The sequence below is a fragment of the Lepus europaeus genome, chromosome 19 (assembly GCF_033115175.1).
Source record: "Lepus europaeus isolate LE1 chromosome 19, mLepTim1.pri, whole genome shotgun sequence".
In the NCBI taxonomy this organism is placed as follows: Eukaryota; Metazoa; Chordata; class Mammalia; order Lagomorpha; family Leporidae; genus Lepus; species Lepus europaeus.
Window position 1 is genome coordinate 70,305,444 of NC_084845.1, and position 24,319 is coordinate 70,329,762.

The 24,319-nt window shown below is 67.5% G+C and overlaps 2 protein-coding genes and 1 pseudogene across 7 annotated transcripts; 1 reads left to right on the forward strand and 2 right to left on the reverse strand.

The window, feature by feature from the left end:
• The first annotated feature begins 826 nt into the window (after window positions 1-826).
• On the forward strand, window positions 827-3,363 carry FOXF1 (forkhead box F1). The gene is made up of 2 exons (XM_062177371.1): window positions 827-1,814; window positions 2,917-3,363. Exons 1-2 carry the CDS (start codon window positions 827-829, stop codon window positions 3,075-3,077), a joined length of 1,149 nt encoding a protein of 382 aa, XP_062033355.1. The 3' UTR covers window positions 3,078-3,363.
• An 8,398-nt stretch (window positions 3,364-11,761) lies between these two features.
• Window positions 11,762-23,639, reverse strand: MTHFSD (methenyltetrahydrofolate synthetase domain containing). 6 transcript variants are annotated; one of them, XM_062176699.1, is made up of 8 exons: window positions 23,586-23,639; window positions 21,934-22,037; window positions 20,965-21,078; window positions 18,553-18,666; window positions 16,746-16,836; window positions 15,655-15,767; window positions 15,362-15,487; window positions 11,762-13,563 (listed from the first exon to the last, which is right to left on the reverse strand). In XM_062176699.1, exons 1-8 carry the CDS (start codon window positions 23,599-23,601, stop codon window positions 13,147-13,149), a joined length of 1,095 nt encoding a protein of 364 aa, XP_062032683.1. In that variant the 5' UTR covers window positions 23,602-23,639; the 3' UTR covers window positions 11,762-13,146. The 6 variants fall into 6 exon arrangements, with proteins under 6 accessions (XP_062032683.1, XP_062032684.1, XP_062032686.1 ...); XM_062176700.1 differs by lacking the exon at window positions 20,965-21,078 and adding an exon at window positions 21,110-21,223; XM_062176702.1 differs by lacking the exon at window positions 23,586-23,639 and adding an exon at window positions 23,187-23,257.
• Window positions 20,453-20,569, reverse strand: LOC133748914 (small nucleolar RNA SNORA40; annotated as a pseudogene).
• Window positions 23,640-24,319: the final 680 nt, after the last annotated feature.

Below are 24,319 nucleotides of genomic sequence, written 5' to 3' on the forward strand. Positions count from 1 at the left end.
AGCGGCCACCGCCGCCCTGACAGTGGCGATTTGCCGAAGGGCTGTGCGCGTCAGGCAAGGCCCCAAGCCGAGGGCGCTTTCCTCCCTGCGCGCCCCGCGGGCCTGCAAGGCTGGGGGCCTGCGCGCACCGGGGCTGAGCCGCGGGCGGAGGGCGCGTTAACACTTGCTGGCCAGGTTGGTGGAGGCGGGGCAGGCTCTGCCCGCGGCCGCGGGTCGGCAGGGGTGGGGGCCCTTGAAGCGCCCACCGACGCGGGGGCCAGCGGGGGGCAGGGCGGGGAGGGAACTCCTGGAGGGTCTTGCGCCGGCCGGCGAGGGGCCGCGGAGCGCAGATGCTGGGAAGGCGGCCTCGGCCCGAGTGGCGGAGCCGAGCGCCACTCCCGGTAGGCGCGCACGGCCGCAGGCCCTGGAGGTGGTGCCTCCCCCCGTGAGAGGTCTGGGGGGGACTTCCTCCGGCCTCCGCCCCGGCCGCCCTCGGCCTCCGCTCCGCTCCTTCCCTTGTGGGAGGGAGAGAGGGAGGGAGGGAGGGAGGGAGGGGTGGGGGAGGAGGGAGTTGGAAAGCGAGGGGGGGCGCCGAGCCAACCGCCGGCGGATCCCGCGGCTCCTCGGGGAGGGCGGGCGAGCGGGGGAGGGCGCGCCGAGGCTCGCTCGGGAGAAGTGGCCGCCGATGACGGCAGAGGTGCAGCCAGCCCCGCGCACGCAGCCCCCTCCCCCGCGCCCTCCTCCCCCTCCTCCCCCTCCTCCTCCCCTTCCTCCTCCTCCTCCTCCTCCCGGCTCCTCGGCGGCGCAGAGCAGCGGCGGCAGCGGCGGCGGCGGCAGCAGGCACCCGATGTCTTCGGCGCCCGAGAAGCAGCAGCCACCGCACGGCGGCGGCGGCGGCGGCGGCGGAGGCGGCGCGGCCATGGACCCCGCGTCCTCCGGCGCGTCCAAGGCCAAGAAGACGAACGCGGGCATCCGGCGGCCGGAGAAGCCGCCCTACTCGTACATCGCGCTCATCGTCATGGCCATCCAGAGCTCGCCCACCAAGCGCCTGACGCTCAGCGAGATCTACCAGTTCCTGCAGGCGCGCTTCCCCTTCTTCCGCGGAGCCTACCAGGGCTGGAAGAACTCGGTGCGCCACAACCTCTCGCTCAACGAGTGCTTCATCAAGCTGCCCAAGGGCCTCGGGCGGCCCGGCAAGGGCCACTACTGGACCATCGACCCGGCCAGCGAGTTCATGTTCGAGGAGGGCTCCTTTCGGCGGCGGCCGCGGGGCTTCCGAAGGAAGTGCCAGGCGCTCAAGCCCATGTACAGCATGGTGAACGGGCTGGGCTTCAACCACCTCCCGGACACCTACGGCTTCCAGGGCTCGGCCGGCGGCCTCTCCTGCGCGCCCAACAGCCTGGCGCTGGAGGGCGGCCTGGGCGTGATGAATGGCCACTTGCCGGGCAACGTGGACGGCATGGCCCTGCCCAGCCACTCGGTGCCCCACTTGCCGGCCAACGGCGGCCACTCGTACATGGGCAGCTGCGGCGGCACGGCGACCGGCGAGTACCCGCACCACGACGGCTCCGTGCCGGCCTCGCCGCTGCTGCCGGCCGCCGCCGCCGCCGCCGCCGGCGGGGTCATGGAGCCCCATGCCGTCTACTCGGGCTCCGCGGCGGCCTGGCCGCCCTCGGCCTCCGCGGCGCTCAACAGCGGCGCCTCTTACATCAAGCAGCAGCCCTTGTCCCCCTGCAACCCCGCGGCCAACCCCCTGTCCGGCAGCCTCTCCACGCACTCCCTGGACCAGCCGTACCTGCACCAGAACAGCCACAACGCACCGGCCGAACTGCAAGGTGAGTGGGACCCCGGCACGCGGCTTCCCAGGGGGCCTCTGGGCCCTGGCGCTGCCCCTCGGAGGGGCCCCACTCCGGGCTGATTTGTTTTCCTTCCTGATCCAGCTCCCACGCCAGACCAGGTAGGCCCCGTGCTCGTCCAAGTCTCAGATCTCAGGATCCTAAGTCCTTTGGGGTCCTGTCAACCTCAGAAGGGCGCCAGTGTGGAAGTGGTGGTCTTGGCACTGGCCAGGCGGCCCACCCTGCCCGCCCCCAGCCCGCAGGGGCTGCCCCAGAGCTGCCTCTGCCCCAGGCCCTGGGCAGAGCGGAGAGTTAGGCCCCATGCCTCCCCGGCCACCTCTGAGGCTCGGCCCCGGCCTCCGGGGGAAGCAGGCCTGGTGGGGCGGCGCTGAGGTCCGGGGACATTTTGTGATGACCGAGGCAGGGCAGTGCAGGTCCCCGGGCCCAGTGCCGGGGCTGCTGCAGCCTCTCAGGTTTCTCAGGTCCCCCGTGTCCAGGTCGCGGGGCCACCCCCCACCCCAATCCCTCAGAGAAAGTGGCAGCCACCCCCAGCTCCCAGCTCCCCACCCCAGAGCCCGCGGCGGCCTAAGCCTGGCTCTAGACCTGGTGCGGAGGGAGCAGCAGGGGCGCTCAGGGGTCAGCTGTCAGTGGCCTGCGGGAGCCCGGTGGTCGCCGGCTTGGGCTGTTTTAAACTCCGAAGGCCCAAGCTGCGCCCGAGGCGGTTCTGGGAGGGGGGCTTCTCCCACTCAGGTCACAGCTCTCGATCTCCAGGGCCGCCCCAACCTCTGCAGTTTGGATTCTGCGGCGCCCTTGCTGGCTTCCGCAGGGGGAGCGGGGCCGGTGCGGGATCCGGAGCGGGGAGGCCTGGGTGGTGGGAGCTGCAGGAGCAAGCCTGCTCCCCTGGGTCTGGGGTGCCTCCAGCCGCCCAGAACCAGGGAGTCTGGATGCAGCCGGCACTGCCGAGCGGGCGGGCGGGCGGGCGTGCGCTGGAGCCGGGCTGACTGCGGCGGCGGCGGCGGCGTGGGCCCCGCTTCTCCCCTGCCTCTGCGGCCTCGAGGCTCACGCCGGGCTCCCCGCTCCCTCCTGTCGCCTCGCCCCACAGGCATCCCGCGGTATCACTCGCAGTCGCCCAGCATGTGCGACCGCAAGGAGTTCGTGTTCTCCTTCAACGCCATGGCGTCCTCGTCCATGCACTCGGCGGGCGGGGGCTCCTACTACCACCAGCAAGTCACCTACCAAGACATCAAGCCGTGCGTGATGTGAGGCCGCGGCCCGCGGCTGCGCCAGGCACTGCTCCACTCTCGAGGTATAACCGACGGCAGGAGGGAAGGGCTCGGCGCCGGCTCCCCTCGCCCCCAGCGCCCGCCGTGCAGCTTCGGCTGCTCCGGACAAGTGACACCCGCGGCTTCCAAGAACTCGCGCCCTGGGCCGCGTATTTATCTTTTTATTTTTTAACCGTTTGGAGAGGATGCCTAGGAGCGCGCCAGGCGGCCCCGGGGCGCGCACCACGGAGGAAACCTCCTCGGCCGCCGCAGGTGGACCCCGGGGCCCACAGCTTGCGTGTCCGAAGCCGTGCGCTGTCGCTCTTCGGAAAGGGCCGGGGAGCCGCGGGGAGCCGCGAGGCACGGCTGCCGGGCCTGCACCCCCCGCCGGGCTCCCCTCGGGCGCGGCTCTGCGGGCGGCCGGCGTCGGCGCGGGGGCGCAGGCACTTTGGGACCGCAGCGAGGCGCGTCCTCTTATTTATTCTCCGTCCTCGGCCCAGCACCGCCAGCCCACAGTCGCCCCTCCGTTGATCAGTGTTAATGGTGTAACTTTGTTGGCAATATTTGCCGTGTGGAATTTTTTTTTAGAGACCCATTGTAAATTTGAAACAAAGACCCATCTGTGTAAAAACAAATTTCCATATGTTTTATATAAATATATATATGTAATATGAAGGACTGCCCCCTTCTAGTACCTGGCTCTGGCGAGCAGCGTTTGCCACACGTATTTTAAATTTCCTTCTGCACTGTATAAAGTTACAATTTGACGATGTTTTGCCTTTTGTGTATTTTTTTTCCTAAAAAAAGAACAAAAATAAAAATGTATAACGTTTGTACGTGGCCTTTAACATTGTATCAGCTAGAAATCAGAGTGCATGGGTATTTTATTGGCATTAAGGTTGCAAAATATCTCCCAAACCCCCAAATACGGAAACACAAAAACCATGCACCGTGTGGTAGATCGCTGGGCTCCCGCTCCCCCCGGGCCAGCCTGGCTCCTCTCGGCTCCTGGTTTTAAGAGCCTTCTGGCCCTCTCAGCGTCATCTCTCGTTTTAAAAGAAATCGTCAAACGTTTACAGCAGAACAGCAGTCTCTCCCGGGGGAGATGGAGCAGGCTGTGTGTGTGTGTGTGTGGTGTGCACCGTGTCCGTGTGTCTGTAGCTGATGCCAGGGTGCTTGGAAAAGTTTGTGGAAAATGGAATGCAGAGACGGCTTCTTTTGTATTTCTCTGTAATGGGCGTTTTCTGTTCACTCTCTGGAGACCGCGGCGGGTGCTGTACATGTATGTAGATAGATAGCAAGATTTTTGTCATCATATTCCAGCTGTTAGAAATCACAAAGAAAATCGGTTTTGGTTTGGTTCTTGTTTGTGGGTGTGCACGTGCGTATTCTGGGTATGTGGGCATGCGTGTGCGTGTGCGTGTGTGTGCTCGTGTGTGACGTGTTTGGTGTGTGTATGCGTGTAAGTGCATGTTTGGTGTGTGTATGTGTGCGTGTACGTGTGTGTGTGCCTGGTGTCCTGTGTTTGATTTTCCCCGATGAACCCGGTAAGGTTGGAGCCTGGGCGGGGCGCAGGTGGCAAAGCAAGGTGCCAGGTGCGCTTGCAGCGGGGCTCGGCCGAGTCCGATCCGGCAGCTCCTGCCGGGGCAGTGCACGCAGGAAGCGGCCAGGCGCCTTCAGACCCACCGCAGTGGCTCCGCGTCGTGGGGTCGCGCGTCTCGGCTCCTGTTGCTTCTCAGATTTGACATTTGGGACGTGGGGGTAATTTCTCCCGAGCTCGGCACATCCAAATTATCAATAAATGGGCCAGGGCAATTCACATCCCTAACCAACGGCGGTCTGTAAACCGAGATAAGCCGGACGGAAAAGGCCGCGACTCCAGCCCTCCGGCCCAGGCGGCCTGAGGCTCACGCCCGGCCGCACGCGCGCCCCTTGGGCCCCTGCGCTCTGGCAGCCAGGCCGGCCGCCGCCGGAGCTCGGCAAACCAGTCCAGCGAGGACAGGGGAAAGGCCAGCGCCCCTCTTCTTTGGACACTGCGTGCGCCCCAAGCAGGGGCCGATTAGGAAAAACCCAATTTGGCGGCTGCCGGCGCACTCCCGGGCCCCCTCCTGCAGTCCCTCGTCTCCCCGGACGGTGCGTGGCTTCGGCGTGGACACCCCGGTTCCAGGCCCTTCTGCGCGGCGCCTTCGTTTCCACCGGCTCCTCAGCGCGCCCCAGCCCGGCCCGGCTGGGTGGGAGGCACCCGGCAGGGCTTCTGTAGGAAAACCGCCCCGGGTTCCCGGGAGACGGGGCCGGGCCTCTGCCCCTGGGCGGGAGCCGCCGCCTGCGGTGCGAGGGAGAGCGCAGGCAGGCCCGGAGGACGGGCCCCGCAGGCAGATGGCCGCCGCTGCCAGGTCTGGGACCTCGGGCCGCGCCTGTGGGCCTCCTCTCCCCGAGGCCCACCCAGGCCTCGGCGGGCACACAGGCCGTGGGACGCGCGCTGCGGCGGGAGCGGGATCCCAAGTGCAAGTCACCAGCTCCAAACGCAAAGCCGCGTGTGAGCGTGGTGCCAAGTTACAGTGCCCGCGCGCTCCACGGGCACCGGGCGGGCAGCCTGGGGACCCCGCGTCTCCCCGCATAGCCCGCGGGGCGCGCGGTGGGGCCAGCAGTCAGACACTGAGCATCTATGACGTCTCGGGAAGGGAGGTGGGGGGCGCCAATCACGACCCCCCAGAAGCGTCTCTGTGCAGCCCCCCCCCACACCCCTGGCGGCAGGGACTGCAGGCCAGGCCGCGCCCCCGCCCCGCGCCCCCGTGCCGGGCTCCCAGCCGGAAGGCACCCGGGTGTGGGCTTCTGGGGCAAGGGCGCCTGCCCCGCAGAGGTGCGCTTCTCCCTACTGTTTTCTTCACCCCGGGGGCTGCAGGGTACAGGCGGGGAGGGGGTCGCAGCGCTGAGACGCCAGGCTCCCGGCGCCGTTTCCTGCTGGGTGACAGGGTGGAGCCCCTGGGCTGCCCGGGTTCCCCCAGGCCTGGCCCACTGTCCTGAGGCACCCAGGGCGGTTAGCGAGCCAAGGGAACCCCGCACGGTGCGCCTTGGATGTGTGTGTGGGGGGGCAAGAGCGCAGCCCCCCACGTGCCCCTGGGAGCATGGGGCGCTCCCACCCTTCCGGGTAGAAGGAAAACCCCGCAGGGCTTGAGAGATTGCGTTTGCACAGTGAGCTTGGGGCTGGCGCGCTGGTGCTCCAACACAGACCCAATGCTGGGACCTCCTAGGCCCACCCTGCGGCCTGGGGGGACCGGGTGGCCAGAGGAGTCGCAGGCCAGCCGGCTGCGAGCGGGGCCAGAAATGCTGGGGTGGCGGCGGCCGGAACTGCAGATTCGGGGACCTCCGAGAGCCGCTGGTCAGTCTCTGGCGATGGCGTTCAGAACCCCACAGCCCTCGCACCCTTCCACGGGGGTCCTCACGACTGCCAAGGTCCCTGTCGATGTCCTACTGTGTCTCAGGTCCGGGGAAACCCTGCCGAAGGCAGCTCGGCTGGCCTCTGCTGCCCCCTCCTGCCCGCCCACAGGCGCTGGCTCCGGCTCCCAGAACAGCGCTGGAGAGAGCTGGGGCCCGGGAGCCAGGCAGGCGGGACGCCGGCCAGGCGCCGGCGGGGCCGGGCCCTGGGCATCTGCCTAGGTGTGTCGGGTTGCTGCTCCCGCTTCGGGCTGACCTCTGCCCCCCGAGTTGGCCTGGCTCCGGGGAGCTGGTCAGAGGCAGACCTTGCACTGAGACCCAGGGCTTCCAGCCCCAAGGCTGTGTCGCTGGCCAACGGGCCACATCCCGCCAGCCCCCGGCCTGAGGGGGGAGCGGGGGGGGGGGGGGGCTGAGCAAGCTGGGATCCGGCCCCACGGGGAGGCGGCGGTGCGCTGGGACCCACACGTGGCCGGTCGCTATGAACGAGCTGGGAAGCGGCCCCGGGCGGGATGGGGAGCCTGGCCCAGCTCTCAGGGCCACCGACACCCGTTCCTCAGGACCCCGGGGGCTGCACAGAAAAAGCTTAAACCACATCAGAGCTGGGCTGGGCCCGTGCCCTACCCCGAGCGTGTGGAGGAGAGAGCCCCCTGGTGTCTCCCACAGGGACTGCACCTCCATGCGAGAGCAGGTGACCAGCCGGACCGGGCTGCGGGGGGAACGGCTCCTTGTAGGGCCGAGACGGATCCGGGCCTTGCACACTGTTTCTCTGTGTGCTTCGGGGACGGGCGGAAGAAGAGAGATGGCTGACGTTTGCAGGTGTGAAATATTGTTGGCCTGGACCACCAGACCGGAGAAAGAGCTGCTGCGGACTCCCACACTTGATGGACACCAGGAACCTGCTGCCGTCTCCCTCCAGGTCACACTGGAACAGGAGAGCAGGTGACACCCACGGCAGCCGGATGGGGGAGGGGGCATGGGGGAGAGGGGGGCTCTGCTTGCAAGCGCAGCGGGGAGGGGCTTCCAGGCCTCTTTCAGAGCGGGCGCTGGGTCCCCCGCGGCCAGCACCTGGGTCTCAGCGGACCCCTGGGAAAGGAGAGGGCAGGTGTGCCTGGGGGCGCATCCCCAGAGCGAGTGACAGACGAGGCCCGGTGCTCTCGAGTCTGCCATCCTGGGTGAGGTCACCAACTCCAAGGAGCCGGAAGGGCTGGGGGCAAGACGGTGGGGGAGGCAGGGGTAGCTGAGGCTCCGGGGCAGCGGGTCCCTGTCCAGTTCCTGGGACCTTTTACTGTGATGCCTGCTCCTGGGCCGAGCTCAAGGTCAGGAGACCCTCTCCCCAGGGAGGAGCAGCCCAGGGCCCCGGGGTCTGGCAGGGCAGCGGTCACTGCCCAGGGAGTGGGCCCTGGCTGTTCCTCCGCGGGGAGGCAGCGCCACCTGCTGTCGGCGCCGCGCAGTGAGTGCTGGGGCGGAGCGTCCAGCCGCGAGGGCGGTGGGTCCCCCCAGGGCTGGGCAGAGTGCACCCCACTGTGGGGTTTCGGGCCTGTGACCTCTGCTGAGGAGCAGCCGGCGATTCCTAGAAAGGGGCACAGCGAATTCCGTCTTTGCCTAATTGCACAAATGATGGGGCGTATTTAAAATAAACTTCAGAAAAATGAGAAGAAAGTAAACATTGCTTCAACAGCTGCGCTGGCCCCAGGAGCAGCAGATAACGCAGGGGGCGGGGGAGGGGTGGCAGTGGCCGAGAGCCCTGGCGGCGGCCACCGGGTCCTGACCTCCCCTCCTGACCTCGTGGGCGGGGGCCAGAGCTGCTCCTCTGCCCCCCCCCCCCCCCCCGCCCTGTGAGCCTGGCTGTCCGGCGCTGTCTCAGAGGCCGGGCTGTGTCCATGGTTCCCTGTGAGACCTCGGGGAGCTGCAAAGCCCCTCCCGGCCACACCTTTCCCATCCGGACAGCGGGGAGGTGCCGGTGCCCGCCGCGCGGAACTCTGAGCGTTCACTGAGCCGGTCGCCCTCCAAGGAGAGAGAGACTTCATTCGCTCACAACTCAGCACCTCGGGGACCGAGCCGCTGGCTTCCGAACCATCCAAAGTGCAAAACATCCACATTACACGGCCCCGTGTCAGCTCCCATGTCGCCGGTATGATTTATGGCCGGCGGCAATAAAGGCTCCATTGACGGGAGGCGCCCCGCCCTGTGGGAGGGGCTGCTTGTCGGGAAGGTGGCCCGGCGGTTCCCGGGAAAGCCCAGGACTGAGCTGAGCCCCGCACAGCGGCTGGGGCTCGCGGGGGCGGGCTCTCGGACCCTGTGGACCTGGGACGCCCCTGCAGCGGGGGACAAGCTGTGCCCGGCGCCCTGGTCGGCAGAGGCAGGCAGACATGGAGCCGTTTGGAGCAGCAGGGCCAGGTGAGCCCGGGGCGAGGAGGGCGGGCTGGCCGCAGGTGGAGCTGCTTAGTGGCGTGGCCACGAGACCTCTCCAGGCGCGGGCCGTGGCCGTCGGCGTGAGTCCACCTGTGCTCTGCTTGCCCTGAGCCCTGGTGGGGATCGGCAGCCCCTCCGCCCCCTCCCAGGGTGCTTTCTGCTCCTGACAACACCACTGGCGTTGCCTCTCTCTCTCTCCGGTATGTGTGGCACGTGGGGCTGGCGTGGCACGGTCTGTGATCGGCTCGGTCTCGGCTTTGCTCCCTGCTCGAGGGGGACGGCGGGCATTCAGGGTTGGGAGGGTTCGGCGCGCGCGTGGTTTATGGATGGCGGTGTCTGCCGGTACACGGTTGTTTATGGATGGCGGCGTCTGCCGGCACACGGTGGGTCAGGGATGGCGGCGTCTGCCGGTACACGGTGGCTCAGGGATGGCGGCGTCTGCCGGTACACGGTTGTTTATGGATGGCGGCGTCTGCCGGTACACGGTGGGTCAGGGATGGCGGCGTCTGCCGGTACACGGTTGTTTATGGATGGCGGCGTCTGCCGGTACACGGTGGGTCAGGGATGGCGGCGTCTGCCGGTACACGGTGGGTCAGGGATGGCGGCGTCCGCCGGTACACGGTGGTTTATGGATGGCGGCGTCTGCCGGTACACGGTGGTTTATGGATGGCGGCGTCTGCCGGTACACGGTGGTTTATGGATGGCGGCGTCTGCCGGTACACGGTGGTTTATGGATGGTGGTGTCCGCCGGTACACGGTGGGTCAGGGATGGCGGCGTCCGCCGGCACACGGTGGGTCAGGGATGGCGGCGTCTGCCGGTACACGGTGGTTTATGGATGGCGGCGTCTTCCGGTACACGGTGGTTTATGGATGGCGGCGTCTTCCGGTACACGGTGGTTTATGGATGGCGGCGTCTGCCGGTACACGGTGGTTTATGGATGGCGGCGTCCGCCGGTACACGGTGGTTTATGGATGGCGGCGTCCGCCAGTACACGGTGGTTTATGGATGGTGGTGTCCGCCGGTACACGGTGGGTCAGGGATGGCGGCGTCCGCCGGCACACGGTGGGTCAGGGATGGCGGCGTCTGCCGGTACACGGTTGCTCGGGGATGGCAGTGTCTGCCGGTACACGGTGGTTTATGGATGGCGGCGTCTGCCGGCACACGGTGGTTTATGGATGGCGGCGTCTGCCGGTACACGGTGGCTCAGGGATGGCGGCGTCTGCCGGTACACGGTGGTTCAGGGATGGCGGCGTCTGCCGGTACGCGGTGGCTCAGGGATGGCGGCGTCTGCCGGCACACGGTGGTCTATAAGCACGTCTGGAATGCCCTAGTGTGTGTGACTACCAGCCGTGAACTACACAGCTGCCTGAGGACAAACCGCTCCCCCGGGCCTCTGTGGGCTTCCTCCCTCCCTCCTCTGGCTCCACAGCCCGGGCAGGTCTCGGAGAAGAGCTCACGTCTCCGCAGCCGGCATCAGCCGGGCAGCTTGGCTGGGCTGGGGGACCTGGGCTTGGGTGCCCTGTGCGGGGTGCTGGCTGGCACCTCCTGTGTGGACCCCTCCCCGGGCAGCCAGGGTCCCCTCACAGCACGGCGCCTGGGGTTCCACAGCAGCACCTAGCACACGAAGTGGAGCCCCCAGTCTTAGGGGCTGCCCACGTGGTGGTCTCTGCGGCCCCAGGTCCGGCTGTCATGGGGGGCTCTGGAGCTTCACAGCGCCCACAGCATTGCGCACAGCTCAGGCAGTCCAAGGTGCCCGCCCCGTCCCTCAGCTGCTGGGGGGCACCCTAGGGGAGGGGGGCAGTTTGCACCCCAGCCACCTCCTCCTGCGGGGAGACCACTGTGAAGGCCTCTGCGAAGCCCCGAGACGAGACGCGTGAAAGGATGTGGGGAGCGGGGTTTGGCCCAGCAGGCAGGACGCCGGGTAAGGCACCTGTGTCCCACGCACGGGGCCTGGGTTCGAGTTCCGTCCTCGGCTTCCTGCTCGCGCATCCCAGGGAGACAGCAGCGAGGGCTCGAGCGACTGTGCTCCTGCACTCACAGGGGGGCCGCGCTGCGCTCTCGTCCCTCTTTTAGACTTTGAGAGGCAGAGCTGGAGAAAGAGGGACAGAGAGGTCTTCCCTCTGCAGGTTCACTCCCCAAAGGGCTGCAATGGCCAGAAATGAGCTGATCTGAAGCCAGGAGCCTCCTCCGGGTCTCCCACACGGGTGCAGGGGCCCAGGCACTTGGGCCATCCTCTACTGCTTTCCCAGGCCACAGCAGAGTGGGATCGGAAGAGGAGCAGCTGGGACTTGAACTGGTGTCCATATGGGCCGCTGGTGCTCCGGGCGGTGGCTTTACCTGCTACACAACAGCGCCGGCCCCTGGACCGAGTTCTGACTCCAGTCCAGCGCTGAGCACTGCGGGCAGTCAGGGAGTGGACCCGCAGATAGATGCTCTGTCTCCCTTTCTCTGTCTCTCAAACAAATACTTTTAAAAAGAACAGACATGGCTGGAGTCCACTTCGTACGTTTGAGGGTCTTGTTCCATTTGGAACTCTGGTTTGACTGAACCCAAATACAGGAGACCAGGAAGAGGGAGTGAGATTCCTGCCGTGGGCGGGGCTGAGAACGGAGGAGCTGCAAGCCAGGCAGGCCCAGGGGCCTGTGCGGGGACAGATAGGGAAGGGGCGAAATCCTCGCCTCTCCACGTGGAGAAGGGCGGGAAGCAGCTCCTCTTGTGCCAGCAGACCACAGGCCCTGGCCGAGCAGCGAGTGCTGGGATCGACTACTGATGTCTGCACACAGGTGCAGCGACCCTGGAGTGACCACGCCGAGACCAGGGCTGAAACCTGGCTGCTGTTTCTGCTTTTTAAATATGTATTTTCCGTTTTATTTGAAAGGTAGATGGGAGGAGAGAGATCTATCCATTGGTTCGCTCCCCAAATGCCTACAACAGCCAGGACTGGACCAGACTAAAGCTGGGAGCCTGGAACTTGAATCCAGGTCTCCATGTGGGTGCCAGGGACCCAAGGACTCGGGCCGTATCCGCGTCTCCAGGGCGTGTGTGGGCTGGAAGCAGGGGCAGGGGCACGGCTGGGATGCCGGTCTCCGGGTGCCCCCGGCTGTTTCTTTGGACGCTGTGTGTTTATCTCCCCCGGTATCTGCTACCATGTACCTCTCCCGCGGTTTGTGGGGCTGTGCTCTTCCTGGATCACTTCCTGTGTCGCGGTTCTGAGCCCTTAGGAGGGTGTCTGGGGCCCAACTGTCCTGGGCGCTGGTTCGTTTCCTCGAGCAGCAGTCTGAGCACAGGCGCAGATCCAGGGTAGCACAGCTCTATCAGCCAAGGGAAGGCACACACGCGGGCGCAGCCTGGGGTCCCGGCTGCTCGGAGAGCTGCAGCCCACCCTGCGCCGATCTGGGGGTGGGGTGGGGCTGGGCGGAGGCTCCCAGGGATTTGGAGACTTTTCTGAGAGTCAGGTGCATGATGGGAGTGGAGTGTCAGCCCTGGTAACTCCTGATGGCCTTGGGCGCAGGCCACGGCGGGGTGCAGTCCGCAGCCTTGGTGGACATTTGCGTTGGCGCCGGCTCAGGGTGGTGGATCTGCTACCAGTTTCACTGCAAATCCACGAGAGAGTGAGCAAAGCTGCATGGGGTCTGTCAGCCGCAGGACGGGCACCGTGGTGAGGACAGGGAGGACGGACCGGCCACTGGCCCGGGACCTCGGGGGATGTGCGGGCCGAGGAGCAGCACCAGTGTGGCCGCGGCCTTCTCGGGGAGCCCGGGGGCAGGTGTGGCAGCACGCGCGCCCCTCTGCTGAGGCCCGGGGACGCTGTAGACGCTGCTCAAACCCGAGCGTGCAACACACGTGCACTGGCCCACGGCCACTGTGAGCGCGCGTCTGCTGAGGGCAGTGCAGCCAGCACAACGGGGGACCCAGGGACCCTGAGGCTCTGGGCCAAGCCGGGCGTGTGGGCACCTGTGTGCTGTGGGCCTGCGGTTGCCGGGCGGGGCTGGCTGGCGGTGCGGGGGGTGGCCCCCAGTGCAGTTCTGGGTGCGGGCTCCCCTGCGTCCGACCAGGGTGAGCCCAGGAGCGGTCTTCGCCAAGGCACTGCACCGCCGCGCCTGTCATTGCCTGCGGCTCCTCCAGCCCGGCCCGGCCAGGAGCAGGGGCACAGGGCGCCCCTCCGAGATTCGGGCCAGCGCAGGCCGTCACGCACACCTCCGCCCCCGTGGTCACCCACTGGTCACCTGTCCCTCTGCTGCTCGGCCAGTGCCACCCTCACGGTGCTGGCGCCGAGCCTCAGGCCCTGCAAGCAGGAGACCGCCCGCTGGGCCGTGCCTGGGTCTTGGTAGTGGAGCAGGACCGGGTGCCGTGGCCCCTGCCAGGTGAGCCGCGGGGGCATCAGCCCGAGTTCCCGGAGGGCTCTCTTGAGATCGCTCACACGGGCATCGTGGGGGAGGTTCCCCACGGAAACGGTGGCAGCCGGCAGCGGGGAGCCGCGGGCCACTCCCTGAGGGTCCTGGGGCCTCCCGACGCCCCCCGGGGGAGCTGCCCGCTGGCTGCCCGCCGCGTCCCGAAGGGCGACGTCTTTCCCGGCCTGCTCCTCTCGGCGCCGGAGGCTCCTCAGTATGGGGATTTTCTCCATCATCTCAGGGCTGATCTGAAAAAGCCAAGCGGTTCCGCTGCTGAGGGTGGCACAGGAGGGACAGGGTCACCTGGGGGCCTCCCAGCATGGACATCTGGTGTCCCTGGCTGTCGGTAAACCGGCGCCTCCGGACACTGCAGGCGAGACCCAGTGGGCGGCAGCGCCCCCAAGAACCTGCTGACCTCACGGGGAGGCCCAGAGCCGGGAGGACAGAGCAGCCCCCGGGCCCGGGTGGGGAGGGGAGGGCACCAGCACACAGAAGACCCCCCCGCCCCGCCCCGTCTCTGGTGCGCTGCCTTTCAGATAAACGGGGAAAAAATACAAATTAAAGTGACTACAATCGGATAATCTCGCTCTGGATTGGGCGGGTCTGGAGCTCAGGAGGGAGTCACTTTTTTCTTTTTGGAAAAACAAAAAGAAAAAGTCTTAGTTTATTTTTCTGAAGGGCAGACTGACAGAGAGGGAGGGAAAGACCCAGAGGAGAGGTCATCCACCTGCTGGCTGACTCCCCAGCCGGGCACAACAACTAGTGCAGGGCCCGGCGGCAGCCAGGAACCAGGAACTCCACGTGGATCTTGGCGTGGGCGCCGGTGCCTCCCCCAGGCACGTCATAGCAGCGGGGACCTGAGCCGGCGCTGGGATGGGCGGGAGCATTCCCAGTGCTCCCAGCTCGGAGCCCCCACACAGGACCCAGCGAGGGCGCGGACAGAGGGGCAGGAGGCCGGCGGTGGAACCGGCTCAGTGTGCCAACAGCCGGTGAGGAAAGCACGCCTTCTGTGCCCCGCCCCCAGCCGGCCTGCGGCGCGAGGACGGGAGACACTCAGGACCAGGGGGCATCTCGGACCCCACTTCCACAGGCCGTCCGGGAAGGTGTTCAGGCGTTGGCCACGGTGTCCGTGCCCCTCCTCCACCCCAGCCCCTGCGGCAGCGTGGGCTCCCCACCCCCACCCAACAAATGTCCTGAGAGCGCACCTTGCTGCAGGAGAGCGGGGCCCAGGCTGGGGCAGCCGCTGCGTTCCTAAGAGCCCCACACGGGGGCGACCCCAGGGCCGCGGAGGAGCAACAGCCTGGCCAGCGGCCGAGGTCGCAGCTCACGGCCAGCAGAGCGGGGGTCGGGAGGCTCCGGCACACAGCCCAGCTGCGTCTGCTGCACCCGGCCGGTCCCTCATCTGCCCGTTGTTTTCACCCCCTACGATTTCTCGCTCATTCCGGGTCTCTGCTGGCGTGCCCACCGCCTGAATCCCAGCTGATAGCTAAGATCCGCAGGTGAGGGTCACAAAGTGACACCCTCCAAAGGGCCCCTCCCATTCTGCTTGGAGGTCCACAAATCTGGATTCCCCGGGCCCAGCGCTGTGGCGTAGCGGGTCAAGCTGCCGCCTGCAGTGCTGGCATCCCACATGGGCACCGGTTCCAGTCCCGGCTGCTCCACTTCCGACCCAGCTCCCTGCGGTGGCCTGGGAAAGCAGTAGAGGATGGCCCAAGTGCTTGGGCCCCTGCACCCACGTGGGAGACCTGGAGGAAGCTCCTGGCTTCAGAGTGGCCCAGCTCCGGCCCTTGCGGCCATCTGGGGAGTGAACCAGAGGTTAGGAGACCAATCTCTCTCTCTCTCTCTCTGCCTCTCAGATAAGCGAATCTTGGCGCTTAGAGAGGAGAGGCACAGGGCTGTAAACCGCCGCCTCCTGGGAGTGGACTGGCGGAACTCGGCCCAGCTGCGCATCGGGGCTCAGAGGTTTGTAAGCAGCCCCGGGGCCTGGAGACGCGACCGGGGCGACCCTCACGCCCCAGGCCAGTGCCGCAGACACTGACCACCCACCTTGGACCACGCGATGCCGGCTGGCTGCGGGCGCTCCCGGCCGGTGGCGATGAGCCGGGTGGGAGTGAGGATGTAGTCGACCGCGATGTCGTGGTCCTCCAGGAGGGCTTCCGGGATGTCCACGACCTGGTCAGGCAGAGCAGGTAAAGGAGCCGCCGGGAGCCGCCCAGCGGACGTGGTCACACAGCACCTGAGTCCTCCGTGGGGGAGGCGGCCGCGCCCCGCAGTCCACCCCGGCTCTGGTGCCAGGCCAGAGCGGCCCCTTCCCCAGTGCGCACTGTCACAGGAAGCACCTGGCAGTCGTGGACGATGGTGACCACCGGCGTCCCCTCGTGCACGGCGCCCATGGACACCATCATGGCGTACTCTAGGTCTGCGTAGCCTTCTCCCTTCCCGATCCTCCAGCCTGCGGGCAGAGGGAACAGCACCTCCCTGGTCAGGGGCGCCGCCGCGGGGTGCACCTCCCCTAGGTCACCCGGAGGCAACCGCATGGAGCCCACCAAAAATGGACGCCCAGCGCCACCGGAAATGGATGGCGGCTGCGACACCAGGCAGGGACCAGGTCCCCATCACCGAGGGAGACAGAGCCCGCGCCTTCCAAGTCATAAAGAAGAGTTCCCAACAAGAGCAGGGCAGATTCCCCCTGCCAGCAAGAGGCCGTGCTGAGTGAGCACCTGCCGCCTCTTGCCCGGGCCCCGCCCCCCTCACCTGGCCCCCAGGGGCCCGCACTGACGCTGTGCCCCCCCATCTCTGCAGGACCCCAGCCTGGCCCTCACCTGGCCCCCAGGGGCCCGCGCTGACGCTGTGCCCCCCCCCCCCGTCTCTGCAGGACCCCAGCCTGGCCCTCACCTGGCCCCCAGGGGCCCGCGCTGACACTGTGCCCCGCCCCCCGTCTCTGCAGGACCCCAGCCCAGGGGTGGGGGGGGTGGAGCAGGGGCCGGACTCGTGGCCAGCGCCCAGCACGCCCAGCACACCATTCCTGCCTTGCCCACGGGGGCGGGCAGGGGGCACATGGGAGGGGCCATGCTTCCCAACACACACAGCGGGCGAGTAGCTGGAGCCCAAGCACAGAACAGCAACGACTGAGCTGGGATGAGGGCCACCACTGGCCAGGGCTCGGGAGGGTGGACGCGTGCTGTGGGGCGCCGCCCAAGGCCTGGGGACAGGCCGGAGTCCCTGTGAGCACACGCTGCTCCGGGCGCTCGGCCTTGGGGCAGAAAGCAGTGAGCGCCATACAGGTGTGTGTGGGGGGGGCAGCCAGTTCTGCAGCGCGAGTCACGGCCGGGAAGTGGCAGCGCTGAGCGGCTCCTGACGGCCGGAGGGAACTTGCCCAGCAGCCACCCGGGAACCTGTCACCCCGAGCCGTCCTGTGGGCAAACCTCACCTTTCTCAGACACAGCGACGGATCCCACCACAACCAAATCCACGAGGACCTTGGAGTCCAGGCCCACGGGCACGCTGTGGCTCCTGACACCCTGCAGGTGGAGATGTGCGCCAGGCAGCCCGGCCTCAGGCCCGTGGTTGGAGAGCAGCTGGATTCCAGCCAGCCGCGGGGACGAGCCAGTGTAGGCTCTGCCCACGCGCACGCCAGTGCCGGCACCTGGGCTGTGGGTGAGTCAGCACCCCCAGCACAGGTGCACCCCACGTCCCTCCCAGGAAGGGGGCAGAGAGGCGCCAGCGCCAGGTCATTTCTTAAAGTCTAGCGTGTGTTCTCCCATGAGGCACAGAGCCCAGTGGCTAGCACTCCGGCTGGGTGGGGAGTCCCCAGGACCGAGTGCAGAGCCTCCCCGCACCAGGGCTGGGCCCCACACTGAGCGCCCGAGGCACAGCCGGCACGCACAAGCCCTGTGCGAGCACTCTCCTGAAACTGTAGCTCAGGGGCCGGCGCTGTGGTCCAGCGGCTAGAAGTCCTGGCGTCCCATATGGGTGCTATCAGGTGGACTAGAACTGCTCCACTTCCTGTCCAGCTCTCTGCTGTGGCCTGGGAAAGCAGTGGAAGATGGGCCAGGTCCCTGGGCCCCTGCACCCATGTGGGAGACCCGGAGGAAGCTCCCGGATCCTGGCTTCGGATCAGCGCAGCTCTGGCCATTGACACCATTTGGGGAGTGAAACAGCGGCAGGAAGACCCCTCTCTCTGTCTCTACCTCTCTCTGTAACTCTTTCAAATAAATAAAATAAATCTTTAAAACAAAACAAACAAAACAACACTGCTGCTCAGAGTGCATGCGCCTGCACGGAGCCGCTGCAGGTGAGGGACGAGCGGCTGCGGGTCTGCCTGGCCCTCAGCGAAGCCTGGGGGGCCGCCCAGCACAGCCCCTGCGCTGCCCGGCGCCCGCCCCCAGGAGAGGAGACCCGCCGCGGGAGAAAATCCTGTTCCAGGCATTCCAGCAAGTGCGCAGGAGACTGGGATCAAAAGGAAGCTCCTGCTGTAGCCGTTTTCTTTAAAGACTTATCTATTTATCTGAAAGGCAGAGCGACACAGAGAGAGGGCAGAGAAACAGCTTCCACCCCCGGGTCACTCCCCAGATGCCTGCAGCAGCCAGGGCTGGGCTAAGGGACAGGCCGGAGCAGCAGTGGGAGCTGCCCCCTGGCCTCCCGTGCAGATGGCAGGAGCTCAGGTACCGGGCGTGGCCGTCGTCTGCTGCCGCCCAGCTCGTTAGCAGCTGCAGTACCGGGACTCGAACCAGGCGCTCTGCCACGGCGTGCGGGCGCCCAAGCATGGCTGAGCCCACTGCACCATGAAGCCCTCCAGGGTGCAGACCTTCCTGAAGCCCACACCTCGTCTGATCAGTAACACAGTTCCCATGAACGCTCCAAGGCCTCTCGTGCCCCACTGTCCTGCCGGAGCCTCCAGTTAGGCCCGTTTTGGAAATCCCATCCCAACGCCCTGCTCAGTGCACCCATGCCAACACTAGAGGGCGCCAGCGCCCCGGGAACCTGCAGCACCTTGGCTTTCCACCAAGGAACCGGTAACTTGCCAGCCTGGTGCAAAACGGGAGCTCGTACCGAAGCCCAGCGGCTCCCGGGAGTCCTCCCACGCGGCTCCTCCACTGGAGACAGTGCCGCACACTAGCGTCTCGGCACGTTCGGCTCTGCCATGGCACAGTCTCTGCCTCGTGGCGCTGCTTTGGGCGGAAGGCTGGCAGGGCGCAGGTGTCTCCCTGACGGGTGGCACCGCTCCCGGCGCTTACCTGGGAGGTGGCGCACCGTCTGAGGTCGGCCTTCGTGGCTCCGGGGGGAGGCGTGATCTTGTTGAACAGGCCCGTCCTCAGCCGCGGCGTCGGGACCAGCAGCGTTTTCTTGCTCTGTCAGGGCAGACAGCGTGGGTTCTGGGTTTCACGGAGGCATTCTTGTTCGCTGGGACTGCTTCAGGAGGGAAGGCAAACCGCCAGTCGGCACTGGCTGGTGTCTGCCAAGGAGGGGGAGTGTGGTGCCAAGGAGGTTACACAATGGCAGACTCCATTCCCGGTGTGTCCTTCCCGCGACAAGGCGCGGTGGTCACCAACCTCCCTCTCCGGTGCGGTGCCGGGGCAAGACATGGCACAGAAATCCCGAGGGAGGGTGGCTCCTGTGAAACCCCATCAGGCCCTCAGTGCCCTGAGCCTCCGCCTCTCGGAACTGTGCGCCCCACTGCCAGAACAGGTGGAGACCAGGACAGCGCGGCGACACCGAAAGCACCACTTCACCCAAGCTTCGCATGGAGTCTGCTGTTCCGTAAGCCACGGTCTGAGAGCCGGCGCCCTGCTCAGTATCTCACCGCTGATGTCACAGGCTCTGCGCGGCTATCAGGTGCCGCGGGGCCTGTCATGGGCCAGCCACTCATCTGAGGGCGAGGCAGCTCAGGGAGGCTCCCCGGGTACAGAGGCACACGTGAGGGCCACCTCTCTCTGTATGCGGGGACCCAGGGCACAGACACCTCTCTTTGTATGCAGGGACCCAGGGCACAGACACCTCTCTCTGCATGCGGGGACCCAGGGCAGGGCCACCTCTCTCTGTATGCGGGGACACAGGGCAGGGCCACCTCTCTCTGTATGTGGGGACCCAGGGCACAGACACCTCTCTCTGCATGCGGGGACCCAGGGCAGGGCCACCTCTCTCTGTATGCGGGGACCCAGGGCAGGGCCACCTCTCTCTGTATGTGGGGACCCAGGGCAGGGCCACCTCTCTCTGTATGTGGGGACCCAGGGCAGGGCCACCTCTCTCTGTACGCGGGGACCCAGGGCACAGACACCTCTCTCTGTACGCAGGGCAGCCAGGCAGCGTGTTTAGAAAACCTTGCAGCTAAGGAAGGAGCGGCTGCCCTCGTGTCGGGGCAGAAGGCAACCCCGGGCCAAAGGCAGCCCCGCCGAGCCAGTTATCCGGTCTGAGCCATTGTTTTCGACCGTGAGGGAGGGGCGCTTCCATGGAGAGGTGGGATGAGCTGGGGTTCAGCGCGCCCAGGCACCTGCGCCCTCTTCTGCAAGCCCCACACCCTCCAGTTCAGCCGTCTCAGCCCCGGCCACCGCCTGCCTGGCCGGGCGCTCACTGCAGGGCCAGCCCGGAAGCTGGTGGGTGGGCAGCATGCAGCGAGCGCTGTGTGTAGCCAGGGTCCTGCCTGCCCCGAGCCTCCCTCCGGCGAGTGGCGTGTGGCTCGCTACTCAGCTGCGTCTGGTCCCTTCAGGTGGCAGAGGGGAACAGCCGGCTGCGGGGGAGGGGTGGGGACACACGTTCAGAGTTCAGATCTCCCACTGTGCCCGCACAGGCCGCTGCTGCTCCACTGAGCTGGCTCAGGCCCAGGAAAGGTGATGGACAAGGAAGCGCACCCAGGGAGAGTCCGCGGGCCCGGCCGCAGGGACAGCAGGGCCGGGTGCCGCCACTTTCTTCCTGCGCTCCCGGGATCCGCCTCCCTGCAGTGTGCAGCCCCGCTGAGCTGACGGCAGCTGTGGGGGCGCCGGGTCCCCACCGGGGGAGAGCTCCCAGGGCCCTGCACCGTGGCCCTGGCACCTCTTTCCGGTCAGCGGCGGCTGCGTCCACACCGGCAGCGTCTGGGCCTCTACACCTTCGTCTGTATTTGACTTAGGAGCTTATTTTGATTTTTAAGAATTTTTCCCCCTTTTCCTGCTTGTTTGTATCAGCACTCACAGTGGTCGAGGAGTTCTGGGTTGCAAAAGGATCTACCCTTTGCACCTGTGTCAGTCTGCACGGCACACAGGAACCTATACAAGTGCAGTTCATCTTGCTTTTAAATGGGTGCCTAGCAGGTGTGAGCATTAAAACCGACGCCGGCTCTTACGTCCATGCACGCTACGTTACGATAAATCAGTTAACCTGACCCGGAACCTTCCCTGAGAAGGAGCCGCCCTGCAGGCCTCCGGGGACGCAGCCGGGCGTCCTGTCGGTTCTGCCTTGGCTCTCGCCAGGACCAGTCAGCTGCAGCAGCAGGAAATGAATACACGCACCGGCTCTTCCGAGGAAGCGCATGGGGCCCGAAAACCTCGGGGCCGCTGCTAGCCGACACCGCAAGCGCGCTCGGAGCCGACAGCGCCAAGGGCACCCTGCTGCCCGGGAGCGGCGCCATCTTTCTGGGCAGCCCCGCGGCCAGGCCCGTCGCGGGGTGGGGTTACCTGCAGTGCCAGCAGCCGGGCGCCTTCCAGTGGTTTATCGGGGTCCACTTTCACTTCCCGCGCTCTGGCGAAAACGTCCATGTCTTGCAGGTTTTGGCAAGCCACGTAAGACCCCTAGTTGGGCAACCAGACAGAGCGCACTTACATCGAGGACCAGGTAGCGCGCACTTCGCTGGGGTGCGTCGGGGTTGACTTTGACGGTCCTGGCCGTCCGGAACGCCTGCAGGCGTGGGAGGAGCTCAGCCGCGTGGGGCGCGCCCTGTAGTGAAGGTCATCGCCTGTCAGTGAACACCCGCGGCTCCGCGGCCCGCCGGGGGCCCAAGGGGGCAGCCTGGCCCCGGGCTCGTGTCAGACACGGCAGGCAGAGCACCAGGCCCGAGCGCCCCCGCCAGGGGTCTGCATCCATCAGCTCCCCTGTACCCTCCTGCTTCTCTCCCTGGAGAGACAAGCATGGGACAGGACGTTCTGGGAGCGGCTCAGCTGGCCTGGGTGCTGGGGGACAGAAGATCCCATGGTGGTGGTGGGGGTCTTGTCCGGCCCTCAGGCCTGCCTGGCCACGATCCACCCGCTGCTGTCACACGGGCTCTCCTGGGACGTGCACCTGCAGGCCACCTCTCTCCACCACCCGGACACCCTGGACACCGGGGCCCTGCGTCTCCAGGGACGGGCCAGGCACTCATTCCTGCACAGGGGTGCTGGCGGCTGGGCCTCTCACAGCACCGTCACTGCCTTAGGCCCTCGGGGAGGCCAGCTTTGTGACAGGCGTCCCAGCAGCAGCACCTCCAACCAGGATCAACACTGTGCTTGGTGGCCCCTAGGGGCAGCAGCTGAGGGCACAGCGCCCGCCACGCGGCTCCCATTTCTCATGGCTCCCTGGCCAGCAAAGCCTTGGCCACCTTGGGGCAGCGCGGGTAGGCGGGGACCCTGTGACCCATCTGGCCCTGGAAACGCTCCCCGCGGCTTCCGTACCTTGAAGTTGGGGATCCTGTGGTGCACAGGCCGGGGGAAGTCAGCCAGGTTTTGTGACTCCATGTGGTCCCAGATGCGCTCACGGATGTCCTGCTTGGAGACCCCTACGGCGGCAACGGGCGCGGCTCACTAACACAGCACCCGTGCACTTGGCGCCACGCTGTGCCCGCTGAGCTCTGCACTGAGAAACCAGGCCCAGGAGACCGCGCACCTGCAGGCCCAAGCGGCTAAGGGCCCACAGTGCACTAACTGCACCCCAGGGCCCGCTCGCCAAGCCCTGGCCCCCCTGGGCCACCGCGGGGCTGGATCGTGATCCTGGCCGCTCCGCTGTGCGTCAACCATGGCTCTGGGTCCCCAGCTGCCCTGCCCAGGTCGCTGTGGGAGGCCCGAGAATCCCATCCGCGCCACAGACAGGACCGGGCAGTGCTGATAAAGTCCGGGGGCTCCTCTTGGAGAAATGTAAAAATCACTTTCCAGTTAAGTCCAGCCATGAAGCCAGCGTTCGGACGAGCCCGTGTTACAGTATTTCCTGGATCTGTTTCTCTCGGCCAGGGGTGCGCCAACGACCTGTCACCCGGCCAGCGGCTCCTGGCACCAGCTTCAAGGCAGACGTCATGCCCAAGGGCAACGCTGGCCGGGCGGGGCTCGGCTTCGCCAGGGCCATCTCGGGGCAGGGACACACGGCCCGCAGGGGGTGTGGGAGGCTTTGCAGCTGGGACCCAGAGTCGACCTCCGGTGCGGGAGATCGGGGCCAGGAATACAAAACTGCCCGGCCATGGCGGGAGGGAGTGGCCCAGGGCCCGGCGGAGCCCGAGTCAGCGGACTCCGAGGACGAGGCTGGCACCTGCGAGCCTGCTGGCAAAGTCTGTGACAGCTTCCCGCCAGGCCTGCCAGGTGCCCGGTCTCCTGCCCGCATCCCGGGCTGCACACAGGAGGCTTTCCCTATCCCTGAGCGGTGAGCCCAGGCCGTGGCCGGGTCAGCGTCCGCGGCAGGCACAGCGCGCTGCGGGTGCTCGGCCGGGCGTCTGACCCCTGGCGGGAGGAGACCGCTGAGCGGGGCGCTCCCCCGGCGCAGTCTCCTCCCGGCGGGCCTGGGCTCAGCAGGGGTCAGGCTCCCCCTGGCCGGGGACGGCGCCCCCGCGGCCCTTGGCAGCGCCCTCAGGCCCGGCGCGGCGCACCTGCGCCCCCCTCTCGGCCGGGGCCGTCGCATCTCCCCCGGGCGCACTCCCCGAGCGCTCGGCTGCTGGGCAGACCTGGGGGCCTCCCTGCTCCGTGTGTCGCCTTCACCAGCAACCGCGACGGCCCCGCGGCACAGCGGGCGGGCGACCCCCGCCCCCGGGGCGCGGGCCGATCGCTGCCCCGGGAACGTCAAGAGAGCCCGGGGCGCGACCGGGCCACGCGTGGGCCCTGTTCCGAGACCGCTGTGGACCCCGGCCGGGCCGCGGGCGCCGCGCCTCGGGCGCCTTCACCACGGGGGCGGCGTGGGGCAGGGTCTCCGCCGACCCCGCCCGCGTCCCCCGACCGCGCGGGGTGGTCAGCGGCCGGCACACACCCGCCCGCCGTCCCCAGCCTCCCGCGCGTCCGGGGCCGCCGCGGACCCAGCCCGATCGCCGCGCAGACCCCAGCGCAGGCCGGCCCGCCGCGCCCCTCACCCGCCCTCGGCTCCATGGCTACGCGATCTCTGCGCGACGTCGCCCGGTCGTCATCGGCACGCGACGTCGTCTCACGTCATCGGCACGCGCCGTCCCCGCGCCTGCGCAGTGGCCGGGTTGGGGGGGGCGGGAAAGCACCGGCGTCGCCGTGGAGACTTCCGGGAGAGGCCCGCGCGCGCATGCGCTGACGCTGGGCCGCCGAGCGAGCCCCGGGCTGACCCCGCCGAGAGGCGTCTTGGTGTCTCGGGGCTCCCTGCCGGTGTAGACGCGCCCGTGCCCTCCCAGACCGCTCACCCTTGGCGCTGCCCTGCGGGTCCCCCCGCACCGCCAGCTGCTGCCGACCCGGGCCTGGAGACGCCTCGGCCGGCGGCGGGTGGCGGGCGGCGCGCGGGGCCCCGGCTCCGCGGGAGTGCGTGGGCCCAGCCCCGGCGGCCCCCAGGGAGGCCGCGGTCAGCCCGGCTGCTGGCCGCGCCTGGGCAGTGGACCACGTGGTGGGTCCTGAGACCGGAACAGCCCGGCTTGTTGGCGGCTCCCGTGGGCTCGGAGCTGTCAGCCGCCCCACGCGGGAGCGGGCTACACCCGCGGGAGCGTGCGGGCCCCTCCGCTCCCGGGAGTGCTGGGGGGGGGGGCAGCGCAGGCCGCTGTCGCCGCGGCGGCCTCAGCCTGAAGCCAGGACACGCGCGAGCCAGTCACGCCGCGTGGAGTCGCCGCGGTACAGGCGGGTGCCCTCCCCG

Coding starts and splice junctions, on each gene's coding strand:
- FOXF1 (XM_062177371.1), top strand. CDS start 827: ATGTCTTCGGCGCCCGAGAAGCAGCAGCCACCGCACGGCGGCGGCGGC. Junction 1,815..2,916: donor CGCACCGGCCGAACTGCAAG/GTGAGTGGGACC, acceptor CTCGCCCCACAG/GCATCCCGCGGTATCACTCG.
- MTHFSD (XM_062176699.1), bottom strand. Junction 16,837..18,552: donor GACGGTGCGCCACCTCCCAG/GTAAGCGCCGGG, acceptor CTCCACCTGCAG/GGTGTCAGGAGCCACAGCGT. Junction 15,488..15,654: donor CCATCGTCCACGACTGCCAG/GTGCTTCCTGTG, acceptor CTGCCTGACCAG/GTCGTGGACATCCCGGAAGC.